The sequence below is a fragment of the Aulonocara stuartgranti genome (genome assembly GCF_965226115.1).
Source record: "Aulonocara stuartgranti genome assembly, chromosome: 10".
NCBI classification, from domain to species: domain Eukaryota; kingdom Metazoa; phylum Chordata; class Actinopteri; order Cichliformes; family Cichlidae; genus Aulonocara; species Aulonocara stuartgranti.
In genome coordinates, this window is record NC_138946.1 from 1,573,917 (window position 1) to 1,591,028 (window position 17,112).

Here is a 17,112-nt window from a genome sequence, read left to right on the forward strand (position 1 = left end):
GCTGTACTTGTATAAAAGGTTGCTGCCCGCAAGAACAAATAAGCCTGAAACACTGCAGGGCACAGGCCTGTGTGATTGTATGATGGAGGCAAGTGGGTTTAATTTAATTTTTTTTTTTAAAACACCAGAAACAGAAAAAACTCTACTGAATATTCAACAAGCCAAAGAGAACAGGAACAGGAAACACAGCTTTAATGTGGTGTGATGATAAAGAAATGGTTCAGACACAAAACCTCAAGAACACCAAACAGACCTGTAACCCATGTTTGGAAGCAAAATCAAAACCTGGTCAAAAAGTACACCCAGCAAAAAAAAGGCCTCGTTAGTTTATTACTGACATTCAAACTGTCTACTGAACTGCTTTTAAAGGAACAGTACAGTTAGTAAAAGAAAGGATTAAGTCTGGAAGAAAATCATCTAACATTAAAGGTAACACCGTTTATCATTCACCATTTAACGGGAAGTCATTATCAGTCAGGCAGAACAATGACGACTGTATTTGGTATGCAAAATTTAAAAAATGTATGTACAGAAGCAAAAAAGTGAAGAGAGATTCCATTTTCTCCTTTTTGTCTCAATGATTTTTGGTAATTACAAACAAAAAGTAGAAAAGCTCTTTCATGTGTAATGTTAGTGATTACTTCATCATCCACAACACATAACTATGCATGTAAGATAGGGAAACAAATAATGTTTTTATCTTATCATCTAAAATGCCTCAAATGTTACACAGAGTTTAAGAATACTTACAGTAACAAATGTATTCATAGTAGTAATAGTATTATTATTATTTACAGTACTGTGCAAATGTTTTAGGCAGGTGTGAAAAAATTCTGTAAACAGAAACTTTTCAGAAATATAAATGATTGTTTTTTGGCCCCAAATATATTCTGCAGAAGGACATTGACCCCAAACACACAGCCAAAGTCATGAAGAACTATCTGCAGTGTAAAGAAGTCCTGGAAGTGATGGTCCAGCCCCCACAGACCCCCGATGTCAACATCATCGAGTGTGTCTGGGATTACATGAAGAGACAGTTGGATGTGAGGACGCCGACATCCACAGAAGATCTGTGCTTAGTTCTCCAAGATATTTGAACTACCTACCAGCCGAGTCCTTCAAAAACTGTGTGCAAGTAAATAATTGGTAAATGGCCTGTATTTGTATAGCGCTTTTACTGGTCCCGCCTAGGGACCCCAAAGCACTTTACACTACATTCAGTCATCCATCCATTCACACACACATTGGTGGAGGCAGCTACAGTTGTAGACACAGCTGGGGCAGACTGACAGAAGCCATATCGTGCCATTGGCCCTTCTGGCCAACACCAGTAGGTGAAGTGTCTTGCCCAAGGACACAACGACCGAGACTCTCCGAGCCGGGGCTCAAACCGGCAACCTTCCGATTACCAGGCGAACTCCCAACTCTTGAGCCACGATCGCCCTGTAAGTGTACTTAGAAGAAGGCAAAGGGTGGTCACCACAAATATGGATTTGATTTACATTTCTCTTTTGCTCATTCACTGCATTTTGTTGATTGTGGAAATTAATGACTAACTCCTCCATTTCTGAAAGCACTCTTTGTTTACAGCAATTTTTCTCACATGCCTTGAACTTTTGCACAGTACTGTATATAATATAGAAGAACCATACCTGAGGGTAACTGTCCAAATGTGTTACCTCCACAAGAACAACATACCATATTACCATGTTTGTGCCTGTTCTTGGTGCTCCTCTTTGTTCAACCACTGAAGAACTCCAAGCACCTAACTTGTTGGAGGCAGAAGCTAAAAAAAGATGCAGTCACTTAAAAAGTTTTTAAAAATTCTGAAAAAGTTCCTTCAGTCTGAAAGTGCCTCTGATCCATCAGTTATTGGAACACTGGGAAAATCTGTAACTTCCAAAAGTGCTACACAAAGTGCCTGAAACTACTAACTCAACAACAACCAAAGACCGACAATCTGAACAGAGGAAATAATGCTGAAAATCCAACAGACCAGGAAACACTGCGAGGTTTATCTCACATTACTTCTTACTACTTAGCCTTTTTCCTGTTTTGCACTATAATTTTGTCTTTCAAAATAAAAGGCTGAACTTCAAAACAAAACATTCAAAAAACGTGAGAATACTACTGAAATATGTGTGTCCATTTAATGGTCATTTACACAATGAGCTTAGAAAAACAGAGTGAGACAGGTAAAATTAAATAATCATAAAAATACATTTTTAAACCTTTTTAATGGCCGTAATTTTCTTTCCTTGCATTGTAGCCTCTGCTGAGATCGGCATTGCCTCGCGGATTCTGGCTTCAACGCCTTCATCCATTTTGTAGCCAAGTGCCTCTGCCAGGAGACGAGTCCTCACAAAACACTCCTTCAGCTCCGTTTTTACATCCACCACCAGGTGAGTGTTGGTTTTATTGAAGGATGTGACTGCTTTGATTTTAACTCTCCCAGGGTGGACAGGTGCACTCTGCGCAGCTGCCTTGGGAGTTTTGGTGGCTCCATTCAAATTCAGGGATGAATCTCTGTTCGCTGGCTCCTCCAGTTTAGCCTCTGATGGTTCTGAACAATCAGACTGAAAAAGAGCACAAGGTTACCCAAAAACCCCAAATTACAGAGCCCCCTAATGGTCATGTGGTACTAATCTTTACTCCTTGTTTGTAAATCTGTTAATCCAATCCTTAAATTTAATGTATTAAAATGTTAGCTCCTCCTTTTAAACACACTCTTTGGTTTCTTCCCTTCACTAATCTGTTCCTTTGGTTTATTAATCTGTAATCTTGATTTACTAATATGTCCCCTCAGTTTATTTCCATTATTTTTAAGCCATTCCCTTGTACTTTACCAAGCATTTGAATAACAACTGACTTGTTAAAAAAGGAAGAAAATCAAAAACATTTGCACTCTGCAGTCTGGAAACAGCAGCTACCTCGGGAGCGTTTGTGGTTTCAGCTGACTTCATAGATAAATCGTTGTTCTGCGTCTTCTTCTTTTTGGGCTTAATTGTGCCGACAGGATCAGTCTGTGGAGACCAAATTAAAACAGGAAATCATTTACAGTGTAATTAAACACAAAATAATTGTGATGCAATGATGGGGCCATATGGTAAAACCAAATATAATTATTTAATAAATATTATTGATAATTTTTAAAAGAAATATTATATATTAATATGTAAAAATATTAATAGATACATGAATACATTTTGACCTCTAATTGAGTTTCTCTACTACATCCTGTCAGTTATGGATGTTAACTGTGAGAGTGTAAACTGCCATTTGATAAACCTTTTGTTTGGTGAATTAATCTGTTAGTTTACTATTGAGTTTAATGTCCGGTTCCCTTGATGGATTAATGTCCCTCTATTAATCACTTCCCTGGGTTTATTAATTTGTTAACTCAGTACTATTCGGTTTCTTTGTTTATCAATTAGTTCTGTTGTTGGTTCACTGACCTTGATTTATTAATTAGTTCCCTAAATTCATGAATAAGTTCCTGTGGAGCAGGGAAATTATTTTACTGCTAGTGTTAAATAATCATCATCATTACCATTGCATTAATAATAGAATCTGCAGCATTGATATTGTATTCAGAGGTTTAAACAGTGTGTGTGTCTTTTAGAAAGACTAAGTTGCAGGAGTTGACAGGAAGTTGCAGAGAGTTTGCAGGACTGAAACCGAAAGTCATTCTGAGCAGGTTAGACGAGGCTATTTGAATTACTAGGTTATTCAAATTGTCTGTTATACTTTTATATTCTTTTACTAAGCTCTTAGTAGAGGTTCTTGATTAAAACATTTATTCAACATAGTACATATAGTTTCAGTTAGGTTATTACACATAAGGATGAGCCTCTGGTCTGGTAAAAGGTCAGAAGTGCAACGGGTGAATTGAGAGAGCATTTGAGGACGACATAGACACACACTCAGTTAGAGAATCATTTATAGGTGAAAGTTTAATCATGTTTTGCTTGGGGTTGCAAAAAGAGCAGTTTGTCGCAGAACTGCTGCTGATGTGTCAAGATGACAAGAGAGCATCCGGCAGTGACAGGAAGTACCGGACATGAAGATAGAAGACAACGTTCCTTTAAACAGTGTTAAAAGTCATTGTGGTTTTGATTTGACGTATGTATATATTCTGTCTGTGACGTATGAAGGGGCGTCATTAATTCAAACCCTGATGCTATAAAAATCTGTGTATGCTTTGATTAAGTCGAAGATCAAGTGCTGTCTGCGTACAGTGGTCTTCCCACGCGTGTATTCATTAAAATCAATTGTTTGACCAAGATCTTCTGGACCTGGTTGTTTGTAGTCTCCTTCCTCAATTATGTGAACCTTAACATTCCCTCGAATAATTCATCTGTTAACATAACTATAGTAATCGGTTCTCCAAGTTTATTGATTTGTTTATTGATCTGTTTAGGGGCGACCTTGGCTCAGGGGGTTGGGAAGCGTATCTGTAACCGGAAGGTTGCCGGTTCAATCCCCGGGCTTTCTGTCCTGGTCGTTGTGTCCTTGGGCAAGACACTTCACCTACCGCCTACTGGTGTTGGCCAGAGGGGCCGATGGCGCGATATGGCAGCCTCGCTTCTGTCAGTCTGCCCCAGGGCAGCTGTGGCTACAACCGTAGCTGCCTCCACCAGTGTGTGAATGTGAGAGTGAATGAATAGTGGTATTGTAAAGCGCTTTGGGTGCCTTGAAAAGCGCTATATAAATCCACTCCATTATTATTCCTTTAGTTTTTTAGTTATCTTTAATTTATTAATTTACCTCAGTTTATCAATAGGTTCTCTTAAATCAATACTTTGTTAACTCAGTTTATAAATCTATTCCATTCTTTTACTACTTACGTTTATTATTCAGTTCCTTATGTTTACTAATTACTTCCCTCGTTTTATTAATCAGTTCCCACAGTTCTGGTTCCTCAGTTTACTAATCAATTCTATAAAATTATTAAGCTGTTACCTTGATTTGTTAATGTGCTCCCTCAGTTTATTTCCTCTCTTTTATTAAGCTGTTACCTTATATTATACTAAAAAACTGAATAAAAACTAGCTCAAAATCTATTTAAACACATTTACACCCTGCACTCAGTAAACAGAAGCTACCTCGGGAGTTTTGGTGGCTCCATTCAAACTCATGGATGATACAGTATTCATGGGCAAGGGGCTGAAAACAGCAGCTGCCTTTGGAGTTTCTGTGGTTTCAGTTGATCTCAGGGATGAATCTTTGTTCTCCATCTTCTTCTTTTTGGACTTCATTATGCCGGCAGGATCAGTCTGTGGAGACCAAATTCACAACAATCATTAATTAAACACAAACTATTTGTGATGCACTGCAGGGGCCATGTGGTTAAAAATGGTGGTTTATTTCTTCTTACCTTACGCTGAGAGTTTATCCGTTTACCTTTAAAAGAAGAAAAATGCTGTTAAGATCTGGCTTCTGTTCGAGAAGCAGAAAACAAACTCTAACTTCAAACTGCGAGCTGATTCACTCTGTGATCAGAGACTAAGCTGATCACAGTATGTTCAATCAGCTCCTTGGTTTAGTAGCTGGTTTAAAAACCTGCCGCGGATGTAGTAGTAGTAGTATTTATTTATTGTCATTGTCAAGAACAATGAAATTGCGTTTGGGGCTTCCATACAACCCAAAAAAAGAAGAAAATAATAAATACCCCTTAAAACCCAAGTGTACATATTTAACCCAGTGTGACTCCAATGCAATAAGACAATCCTTAGCAATAATGTTCGTAGAAATTCAGACAAAGACCTGAGAAACATGACAAAATAATGACAAAAATGTTTTCATGTGTGGACTGCAGACAGGTCAGTGTAAGTGCAGAGGTACTTTGTTCATTGTCTGCTGAAATAAGAAACAGCAGGTGTTGCCTCAGTACCGGTCTGCAGGTTTCTCTGTGTGTGCAGAAATTTCAGATTCTCTGAATCCTTTAATGAACTTTTAAAAACAGGGTTTCTTATGATAAAAGCTTGGTCCTGCCACAGACTGTCTGTAGAAGTGTGACATTTACACACCTCACAGTGTGACCTCACCCTTCTTCTTCTTTTCCTGTTTGCTCTTCAGTTTGTGCACAAAGGGTCGCAAGTGTTTCTGGACTGCATCGTCCCTCCGAGGTATCCGATCTAGTGCTTCTTTGACTTTCCGGATGGAAGTTTCCACTCCGAAGCGCTCAATAATGTTTTGGGGCAAATTTTCTTTGAACTTAGTGGTTTTCTTCTTTTGGAGGATTTTCAGAAATGTCAGCATCTCATTGTACTGAGGGTTGTTCAGCTGCCCGAGGATGGCAGTCAGAGCTCTTTTCCAGTTTGTCTCTGAAATCGTTGGCACCTGAGACACAGAGAGATACTGGACTCACACAGCTGTGTTATTTTAGATTATACATTAAAACAGTAAGTTTAGAAAATCAATCCCAGTGTAACTCCGGCAGTGAAGAGATCAAGAGACAGTGTCTTCTGAGTCTTTTTCAATTCTCTGTTATTGTCATTCAAAACTTCACCGCAACTATAAAAGTGAAGACAAGTCCAAAATCTGGAGGCAGGAATTTGTATGTTGATCTGGAAATAGTTGGAAATCTCTTTCTAATCATGAAATGACACCTCACATTTATCTGTTGACCCTTTTCAGGGGCCCGACCCACAGGTTGGACTAGTGTACCTGTATTAAAATCAGAGTGAACAATAAATACTAAGATTGAGGCTGTTTCATGCAACAATCCTCTAAAACCACAGACCGTATCATCTTGCAGCCTCCATCAGTTTATCAATCATGTCCTGTGACTTGTTAATCAGTTCCCTCACTTTATAACATGTTCCCTCTGTTCCCTTGTATTCTGAGAGCAGTGGGTACCTTGTGAGTCTTGGATGCATCTCTGTTTTCCATCTTCTTCTTCTCCTTGGACTTTTCTGCTGTCCCAGGATCAGTCTGAGGAAACCAGCAGCTCAAATCAGAGTTATGTTGATGTACTGCAGGGACTTTGTGTTAAACACTGTATGAAAATATGAATAATCTGTCAGCATGGTTTCAGCTTCTCTGTGTTAATAAATCTTATCAGTTACTTATATTTGTGTTCAGTTGATGAATCTTTTTTTCCATAATCTGTCCCCTCATCTCATTATTATATTCATCTGTTCCCTTGGTGTCTCTGTGTTTGTCACATCATCACCTTCCTCCGCTTCCTCTGATTTGAGGAGATATAAAAGCAGCAGAATAAATGACCATACCTGACGGAGGGAGCGGTTCGGTGATGATGATGATGATGATTTCACTCTGACTTTGTCAGGCTGGCAGCTTTTCTGCTTGCCTATAAGAGAAGAAACTGTGTTACTCTGGTTTGAAGGTAAAACCCTCAAGTCTGTCGGTTTAATATGATTGTTTGTGGATCAAGTCCGATCCAAACTGGCTTTTGGAGCCTGTACTGTCAGCTCTGTGGTGGCCAGTGAGCCTCATCTTGTGTTTGAGGTTGAGAGATTACCAGATATAGTCAGGCTCACCTCGATGCACAGCCAAACACCAGCCCAGCATCAGATGTGCAGCCACATGGAGACTCAGCTGAATCTATGAGCAGAGCTGTGTGATCACAACCTGGGCGTGAGTTGGATCTGGTGCCCTGCTGTGCTCTGGTGTTTAGTGAGGACGTGCTGGGAGCTCTGGTATGACCTTCAATGAAGAGTCAGTATGGGCCGAGTTACCGACCTCAACTACTGAGGCAGCTACATGCAGCTATGGCCGTAAGGTTCCTTGGTTCCTGTTGTGGCATCAACAATGTGGCGCCACAAGCTAACCATCTCCAGTCGAGTTTGATTAGCTTTTATAGCCTTTGAGTTTTTGAGTCAGCTCACAGACATCAGAAGGTCAACCAGAGTTGCTTTGATTGACGGGTCTTTGCTACACTGCATGGATATCTGGGTCAGAGCCTCTGGATTAGCGTGGTGGTCCCACGTTTTAAAGAGGGGGACCAGAGTGTGGTTCCTGCAGTGATCAGGACTCACACTCCACTGCCTCCCTGGGAAGGTCTATGTCAGGTTACTGGAGCAGGTAGATCATCCTCACATTCTGGATGATGCACTTTTCATCCCAGCTGGCAGCACGGGACCAACACTTTACTCTCACAACGTGAGGAGGTTTGGCTCCCTTATGTCTCTTGTGGTCTCCTGCTATGGATGTCTTGTAGGAGGAGCTCTGGGAGGACCGAGTGTCAGGCCCGTTGTTACAAGTTATTCAGGGATATGCAGGAACTGACAGTAATCACACTTGAATGCAACCAAAACAACTGCACCAAGACCCTTTGGACGACATGGTCTCGGTCCTGTTCCAAACAAATTACCAGGAATGCTACAAGGTTGAAACAAAGCGCCTTCCCGTAGCTACGCTTTGCATTCTGGGATGCAGCAGGATGCCATAGATGTCAGTACAGGCGAGCAACCAGCTGTTTATGCAAACTCTCAATGTTATCTACAAGTGCAGTTTTTTACTTTTGTGGCTGCTGCCTTCAGACATGTCTAGGGATGGGTACCGGTGTCCGGTGCCATGATGGCACCGGTTCTGACATAAACGGTAGTAACCAGACCGAAAAGCAGCGCACATTTCGGTGCTTTATTTCGGTGCTTTTTTTTCCTGAGCTGTGATACACTTTAGATTCTAGCCAATCATTTTACGTTTCCGAGGATAGTAGGCGGGGCCAGGTACGTACGTTCTTTTAGAGCAGAGCTACAGATTAAAAATGCCCAAGGCGAAGCGGTCAAAGTCTGGCTGTACTTCACAGCAAAAGATGCAAACTCAGCAGCAACAAGTGCTTTAAGCTGATACTGTGATACTGTCAAAGGAGGTAACACCTCAAATCCGATGAAACACCTGGCGACGCATAGCGTTTTTTTTAAAAGCCGAGAAATGCGCCGTATTTGATAGCTTGCTGCGAGACCTCACACCGAGCACATCTACTGCGGGTGTGGTGCCTGTTATCGGACCCGGAGTTAGCAACATCCCCCGAGAACCCGAAGAGGAGAGTCCTGGCCCCTAGCCCTGCCAGTGTAGCAGAAATGATGAGGATGATGATGCAGCAGCAGCCGTTCTTCTCTGCGTGAGTAGCTTAATGTTGTTCGTGTGTAATTTACGTTGAGTAGGCTAACCACGTTATTAAATTAATGCATGTAAGGTGAACTAGCAAACATCATCATAGCTACATGCAGCTGTCTTCTTGTTTGATGGCAGATACTCCCTTCACCCTGGCTAAAAAGGCTAAAATGACCAAAGAAAAAGTGGAAAACAGTTAAACATGAGAGGTTTAGGACAAAGTTTGTGTTTTTTCCATTGTTTAAGCACTGCTTCCAGCCAAGAGTGATACCATATATGCCCCATAGCTGCAGAAAAGGCTAACATTGTTATATTTTTACAAAAAAACAGCTGAACATGAGAGGTTTTTGGACCAATTTTGTGTTCTTCATTCTTTAAGCACCGGTTTGAGCACCGTTTGAGCACCGGCACCGTTTCAAAAGTACCGATTTGGCACCGGTATCGGATAAAACCTAAACGATACCCATCCCTAGACATGTCTGACCAATGAGTGGACTCAACGTTCTCTCATGGTTAGAGAAACATTTTGGTTCACTTCGGTTTTTCTGTGATCAGAAAAACCGAACTATAGGTATGAAAACAACATTAACCTTCAGCAGAAACACTGTGACTCCATACAGATAGATGTTCACCTACCAGCTTCACCCTTTCTGCCCGCTGACCTCAGAACAGTTTCACTCTGTTTCCTCTTCTTCCCTGAAAGTCACATTTTTAAAGGTTGAGCACACAGGTTGTTAAAGTCGTGTGAGGCAGCAGTTTTCTCCACAAAGTAAGCATGAAACCCTCCCAGTGGTCCCTGGTTTAATCTGGGAACATGTGATGTGTATCTGGCACTTTCATAAAACATTTTTCGACCTTTCAAGAAATGTGGAATTACAATAAATTATAAATAATTAAATCTTAGATTCTCATTTTAACATGAAGAAAGAAAAAAAGACCTAAACATCAAACATCTGTAAAAACCTCTTGATTATCACTTGCACTGACCTTTAAAGCTTCTGCTGTTGCTCACAGACCATCTGTAGAAACTTCACATAAACATCAGGTCACAGGATGAACTCACCTCTTCTTTCACTCTCCTGTTTCTTCTTCAGTCTTTCCACAAAGGGGCGCAGTCGGTCCTGAACTCTTTGGTCCCTCCGAGGTATCCGATCCATTATTTTATTGATTTCATGGACAGATGTTTCCACTCCGTAGTGCTCGATGATTACTTGGGGCATCTCTTCTCTGGGCTTGTCCGTCCTTACATGTTTGGGGATACCCGACAGAAAAAGCATCATCTTCTTGTACTGTGACCGATCGAGCTCTTCGAGGATCTCGGTCAGAGCTATTTTCCACTCTTCCTCTGAAATCGTTGACATCTGACACACGGACAGAAACGCTCTGTTACACCAGCTCCATGAAGCCAACACACTGAGAGGTGAAAGCACACTGTGCAGTTTTCACTGCACCTCACATTCATCTGAGAAGTTTCATTTCTACTTTCAGCCTTGTTTTAACACTTATTGAAACGCAGTTTAAAGGCCCCGCCCTCTGAGAGCTGTCATGTAAACACAGAGTGATCTGTGTGTTCTGTTTCCAGCTGTGGGAAATCGACTCGGCAGCAGATCAGAATCACGAACAACAACATTTACACAGAGGCTCTATAGTCAGTGTTTCCTTTGCACTGAGCCTTTCTATTCTCCATGAGGGCAGGTGTTGTTCACCAGGAGGACCCGAGGACCCCGTCTGTCACACCACTGACCTGCTGCAGGTCATTTTGTAGCTCCGGCACTGCTCATCCTGTTCCTCCTTGCACTAAGGAGCAGGTACATACGACACACACTGTATACAGGCTTTTGCAGAGGTGCTTTATTCATCGTCTGCAGAAAAAAAAAAGCTTCCCTGAAACAAACTTCCTGATGGGAGGAGATGCTGCCCGAGGACAGAGCTGCTGTGCCAATGGCACGCACTACCAGGAAACAGAACCCATAACAGGCGATAATCTGCTCTCACATTTCTTTGTTCAAACCACAAGATCAACAATAGTTTATAAATGTAAAATTCTTAACTATAAAACATTTCTTTTGTAACAGCTTTCAGGGAAAAGCATTTAAATAATACTCACTCCTGCTGGTTTTCAGCCGCAGCTTAGTTTACGAGTTTCAGAGCAGCAAACTGTTTGAGGAAGGCGGGAAAGCTGCTCAGTGTCATATTTCACTACGCAGCGTCTGTGTGATGTCAGCGCGCAGGTCGAACATACCAACTTACCTTTTATATCGTTTGCTTGTCAAATACACACTGATCATAACACACACACACACACACACACACACACACACACACACACACACACACACACACACACACACACACACATATAAATACAGAGACAAATATAAATAAAAATAAAATATACGAAGGGGATAAATAGAATAAATAAATAAGTCTGCACTTCACAGTCAAATATTCCAAATCCGGAGCTTTCTACAGTCTTTGTGTTTTTGCACCAGCTGTCACTGATGTGCAGGGTGGGCCATTTATATGGATACACCGTAATAACATGGGAATGGTTGGTGATATTAAAGTCCTGTTTGTGGCACATTAGTATATGTGAGGGGGCAAACTCCTCAAGATGGGTGGTGACCATGGTGGCCATTTAGAAGTCGGCCATCTTGGATACAACTTTTGTTTTTTCAATAAGAAGAGGGCCATGTGACACATCAAACTTATTGGTAATGTCACAAGAAAAACAATGGTGTGCTTGGTTTCAACGTAACTTTATTCTTTCATGAGTTATTTACAAGTTTCTCTTTGTTCACAGCCATTGACATGTCGAAGAGGTTAACACGTGAGGAGCGGATCGAAATCGTGTTGATATCTGGTGGACGCAGTAACCGGGTCATTGCAGCAGATTTCAATGCAAGACACCCTACGAGACCACCCATCTCCCATGCTACAGTTAGCAAACTGCTTGCTAAGTTTGGTGAAACTGGTTCAGTGTTGGATTTGCCAAAAAGTGGAAGCAAGAAAATGTCTGTGAAGGTTCTCAGTCATCCAGGTCATCGTAGTCTAAGGAGCTTGGAAAGAAAAGCGTCTGGACTTCTTTTAGTTGCTTGAAGACGTTTCACCTCTCATCCGAGAAGCTTCTTCAGTTCTAAGGTCAAATGGTGGAGAGTCCCAGATATAAACCCAGAAGGAGTTTCCCCCCAAAGAGGGACAAAGGACCCCTGATGATCCTCTACCTAATCACATGAGCCAAGGTGTGAAAAAACCCGAAACCCTGGCTGATTGAAAGAACTCTGTGAAAACAGGTGTGGGTCACAAACTCTGTGATCAAGGCATTCCTTTGTCCCCCTCCCCAGCCTCTCGAGGTTCTGGGGGGAGGCTGTAGTATTTTATCACAGGCACATCCCTTGTGAAGGTTTGTTTGATATTTGGTAAGCTTCCTGCCCTTTTTATGGTTTCACTGTGTTGTGTATGGTGAACCAATACAGGAATTGAACCATATATTGGGTGTGGGGGAGATTACCCCCTTTATGACCAAGGATGTTGTTAGAAACAGTTGTGATCAGGAGGTCACACAAACGCACCCCCATGACACACACACACATTCTCACATACACACACGCACAAGTTCTTGCACATGCTTTCACACACACACACACACACACACACACACACACACACACACACACACACACTGTGATATTATTCTGTTATTATATGTTACCATTTATATGTAATCAAAATAGTTGAATAATGATATTGCTGTAGATCATATTAGACCCTTTAATATAGAGTGTGTGATCAGTATGTAGTTTTAGTTTGCATTATACTTCTGACTTAAAAGAGTGTGAAAATCATTCGATCTATTGGTTTGACCTGTATTACTCAACACTGTTGAATGTATTACATTGTTTCTTGACATGTTTTACTGCTGAATCATATGAAGAAGGTTGTGAGCAGGAGACTTGAGGTCTGTGGAGAAAGAGATAAAACCACATTCCTTACCCCCCTTCCTACTTCACACAGAAAGACAGAGAGCCGAGGTCATAATTTAGGCGCCGTGAGAGAAAGAATGTGAATGTTTGGGCTTTTATGACAAGGAGGGGGGCTGTTACTAGCTATAAAAGTCTGTGAAAGTTGCTACCATTTTGAGACTTGCTGTGACCCTCTTCAGGCAGGTCTCCCCATCATGATGGTTCTAATGCTCATAAGTGTTGAAATGTATGGAAATAAATGATTGTTGATTGAGCATTTATACACCGAGTATTGTCCCTCCTTCAGCCCAAAGATTCAAAGAATTGGGAGATTTCAACAACTTGGTGCCGTGTGACCCGGATCTTTGGTGTGCTGAGGAGGTGCAGATTTGGCCTTTGGTGAGATCGTGAGGCGAGGTGAACAGAGGACCGGTCCAAAAATAAAAAGGTAAGCACAGCCTGTTGTATTATAAATACCAAATGTGCATATTGGGCTTTCCAAATTAATCTGTTCACTGAGTTACATGTATTTTCACAGTAAATTTGTCGGTGTCTGGTTTTTGGCGCAAGATACTAACAACAAAAGTTGAGGCTGAATTCCAGTGTGTTAAGTAATCTGCTTCTACCGAGATACTAATAACATACTACGTTGGACTAGTTGCAGCCCACTTTACCTTCCACATTTAATTTTGTCTAAAACTGGCTTCTGTAGCAATAATACATTAGAATTTCTTCTGGAGACGCAGCCATAAGTTCAGTACATTGAAGTCGAGGATTTGAAGTTTGTTTATGGTGTCGGTTAAGTCCTGGCTCTTTGCCGGCTATGAAATAGAAATTGATTTAAGGAAAAGCAGATGCTGGCTCACGGTGCAGTTAAACGCTGGCAACGCCGAAAGCGCAACACATCCGTAGGTTTTGGTTTATGATACGGCTGTGTTCCGGTGGTACGGCCGTGAAGTGCAGTAGTGGTTGGTGCTGGTTTCAGTACATTGAATAGAGGTTTGACGGTGGTTTATGGTGTCTGTCGAGTAAGGGCTGCGGTCATAAAACAAAGTAAAATTTTACTTGCCAAGAAGTACATAGAGCAAAACCTGGTTTATGGTGTCGGGTATAACTTCTGGGGACGCAGGCATCACTTTTATGATGCGACTTTGCCCCGTTGTGGCGGCCATAACGCAGAGAAAAGGGTATTTTGATCTTTGGTTGTTGTGCTCCAGAAGAGTTTTAACAGTTGAGCTCAGAGGTTTCTGTGCAAATTTCTGCTGATGAGAGGCGCTCTCTGTGTGTCTCACTGATGGTGAAACGCGCTGTGTGTGTAAGGCGCGCTCTGGCTGTGGGTGAGGCGCGCTTTGAGTGTGTTTTTGTGAGTGTGAAGTGTGAACACAGTGACAGTGACGGTTGATGTGTTTGATTAGGGGGACATTAGAGCAAAGACACATTTTAGGATCAAAGGTTGATGCCTAGTGTACCTGTGGAAATTTTGTTCAAGGTGTGGCGACCCTCCTGGTCGTGGACGCATGGCCAGGACCAGCGGCGTCTGGGTGCTAAGGTGGCAACTTGGGAACTGAGGACTCCCGCATTAGCTACGGAAATAACACTGGAACGGCCGTGTAATCACGGGTTCACATTTATTCTGGACTAGAACAAGACACATTTTGCGAACAAAGGTTGAGTCTAGATTAGTAAAGAAATAAAAAAGGTTGAATTCCTCGTTTCAGTGGTTGAAATTGTTGTGTGCCTGTCCCCTGACGAGTGTGAAATTAAATAAAGAGGGAATTTGGAGCCACATAGAGATAGACGGGCATAATTGGGTGTATTACTCTGTGGTGTAATAAAAATAAAAAGGAGAGATAGTAAGAGGTGTGCAGTGGAGAATTATGGAGGAGTACAGAGAGGAATGTGTTGGGAGACTGGCGTACAGTTTACCCTGTCAAGGTAGGCGTGTTGCCTGCTTATCGGTTTAAAAGTGATGAAAATGAAATTAAATAAATCTCTTAGTGTGTTAATACAGGAAGCTGCGGACCTGGACCAACTGCCCCCACAAGCACAGCGGCCGAAGCAAAATTATAGGTAATGGGAACCACACCCAGCACGAATCAGCAGCTGTGAAAAAGACAGCAGCGAGGAGAGAATTAGAGGAGAAATTAAGAGAAGTTTTAACACATAAAATTGGGGCCAACGGACTTGTGGAGGTTGGGAAGGCGTCCGGAGCATCACAACAAAAAGGTGAAACAAAAACACACAAGCAGAGAAATCTGAGAGAAAGGCTCCTTTTAAGGTAACGCCTAGTTTGAGAAAAGATAAAATTAACCTGCTTTTATACAAATGCACACTCACGCAATGAAGAAACAGCTTACACTCATGAACACGTGAAGATTTTCCAGCAAGGTTAAAGAAAAATTAACATAGTTAAATGATGAAGTCTATACATTACTGACAAAGAAACCCTCTGGGTTGCAGGACAACAATTTAAAAAAAAAAAAGTAACACTGGTCTAACCAACCAGGCAAGATGCAACAAATTTAGTGGTTAAAAGATTCAAATTGTGACATGTTTTCTGTTGATTGATTAATAAAAGTGATTACTGAATGAAAGAAAGTTCCTTTTTTGGGCTTTTAAACATGATCTTAAGAATTTTAATATGTACCTGTGTTGTCCTGTCAGCTTGGTGGGTCATGAGCTGATTATATGGTGAGAAAAAACAAAACAAAAAAAAAAAAGGGGGAGAGAAGGCTGACACAGGGCCTGGCCCCATTGTCTCCCCTCTGAATAACACAGCCAACACAACAACATTTTCCTGTTCGTTTGTTTTTGTTTTTTGTTTGTTTTTGTTTTGTTTTGTTTTTGTTTTTTCTATACATATTTAATTACAGGCTGCTTTGCCGGCCCTGAAAGCCGAGGCGGACTGGACTCCTGCTCTCCCCCATACGTGACACTGACCAAATGCTGCAACAGCTGGACCCACAACAACGAACTGAAAATGTCAACAGTGCTGCAGGAATGTGATCTCATGCAGCAGAGACAGAGAGCACTAAACCTAAGGCCCGTTTCACTACACGGGGGAAAAAATTCCCAGACTGCGTCAGCTGACAGAGCTGTAAAGAGACGCCCGCCAAGCCCGAATGAAAAGTAAGGCCGAGCGAAAGAATGCTGACCTTGATAACTTTGCATTCACACTGTGCAGGACAGTGATGGACCAACACGGATGATCGGGCGGCGAAAAGGGCGTGACCGAGACAGGAGGAGTAACTGAGGTCAGAAGGCACCTCAGAATGGGCAAAAAAACACAGAAGAAGATGCAGGTTTCACCTGCGGTGAGCATGGACACTGGAGAAAGGACTGCCCCAATTGGGGTCAGAACCAGGACGGACAGAACTTCGAGTAGCAGCAGCAGCAATGGTCGCAAACGAACTGAAAAGGAGGAGGGCAGGACCCCAGGGCACGCTTCAGGCCGTGGTTTACCCAGAACACCAGAACAGGAAAGTGATGAACACAAACACACACATCTACATGCACTGACTCAGAATGAAGAGAAACGCACACACACACACACACACACACACACACACACACACACACACACACACACACACACACACACACAGTACCTTGTCTTTGTAACCAAGGGGGGTTTTACGAGGGGAGGTGCTTGTGCAAACTTGTGTAACTGTTTTTTCCAATAAAAGGCAGCAAGCGGAGCCCACAGCGTAGCACTCGCCGCACGTCACTGGAGAGTGGCATTAGTTGAACATCCCTTCGGCGGATATTAGCTACTCACAGATGGCACCCTTACAAACTCCAGCTACTGCAGCATCTCAGCGAGGACGACCCAGATCGGCCACAGAATTTGCAGAATGAGCAAAACAAAAACTGGAACAGGACCCTCAGTTCACGCAGAAGATTTTGTTCAGTGATGAGACAAACTTATATGTGAATGGTGAAGTTAACAAACAAAACCACCGCTATTGGTCTGACACTAACCCACATTGGATGGATCCCTCCAAGACTGTTGGAACAACAAAAGTGATGGTTTGGTGTGGTATATGGGGCACAACGACAGGGGGTC

The 17,112-nt window shown here is 42.0% G+C and overlaps 1 protein-coding gene across 2 annotated transcripts; it reads right to left on the reverse strand.

Annotated features, from left to right (window-relative positions):
* Nucleotides 1–175: 175 nt before the first annotated feature.
* LOC309715093 (uncharacterized protein) lies at nucleotides 176–11,277 on the reverse strand. 2 transcript variants are annotated; one of them, XM_082547923.1, is made up of 10 exons: nucleotides 11,192–11,277; nucleotides 10,148–10,445; nucleotides 9,721–9,780; nucleotides 7,236–7,315; nucleotides 6,862–6,936; nucleotides 6,048–6,342; nucleotides 5,378–5,403; nucleotides 5,184–5,276; nucleotides 2,931–3,023; nucleotides 176–2,576 (listed from the first exon to the last, which is right to left on the reverse strand). In XM_082547923.1, exons 2-10 carry the CDS (start codon nucleotides 10,443–10,445, stop codon nucleotides 2,226–2,228), a joined length of 1,371 nt encoding a protein of 456 aa, XP_082404049.1. In that variant the 5' UTR covers nucleotides 11,192–11,277; the 3' UTR covers nucleotides 176–2,225. The 2 variants fall into 2 exon arrangements, with proteins under 2 accessions (XP_082404049.1, XP_082404048.1); XM_082547922.1 differs by having other exon boundaries at nucleotides 5,106–5,276.
* Between the last annotated feature and the right edge of the window lie 5,835 nt (nucleotides 11,278–17,112).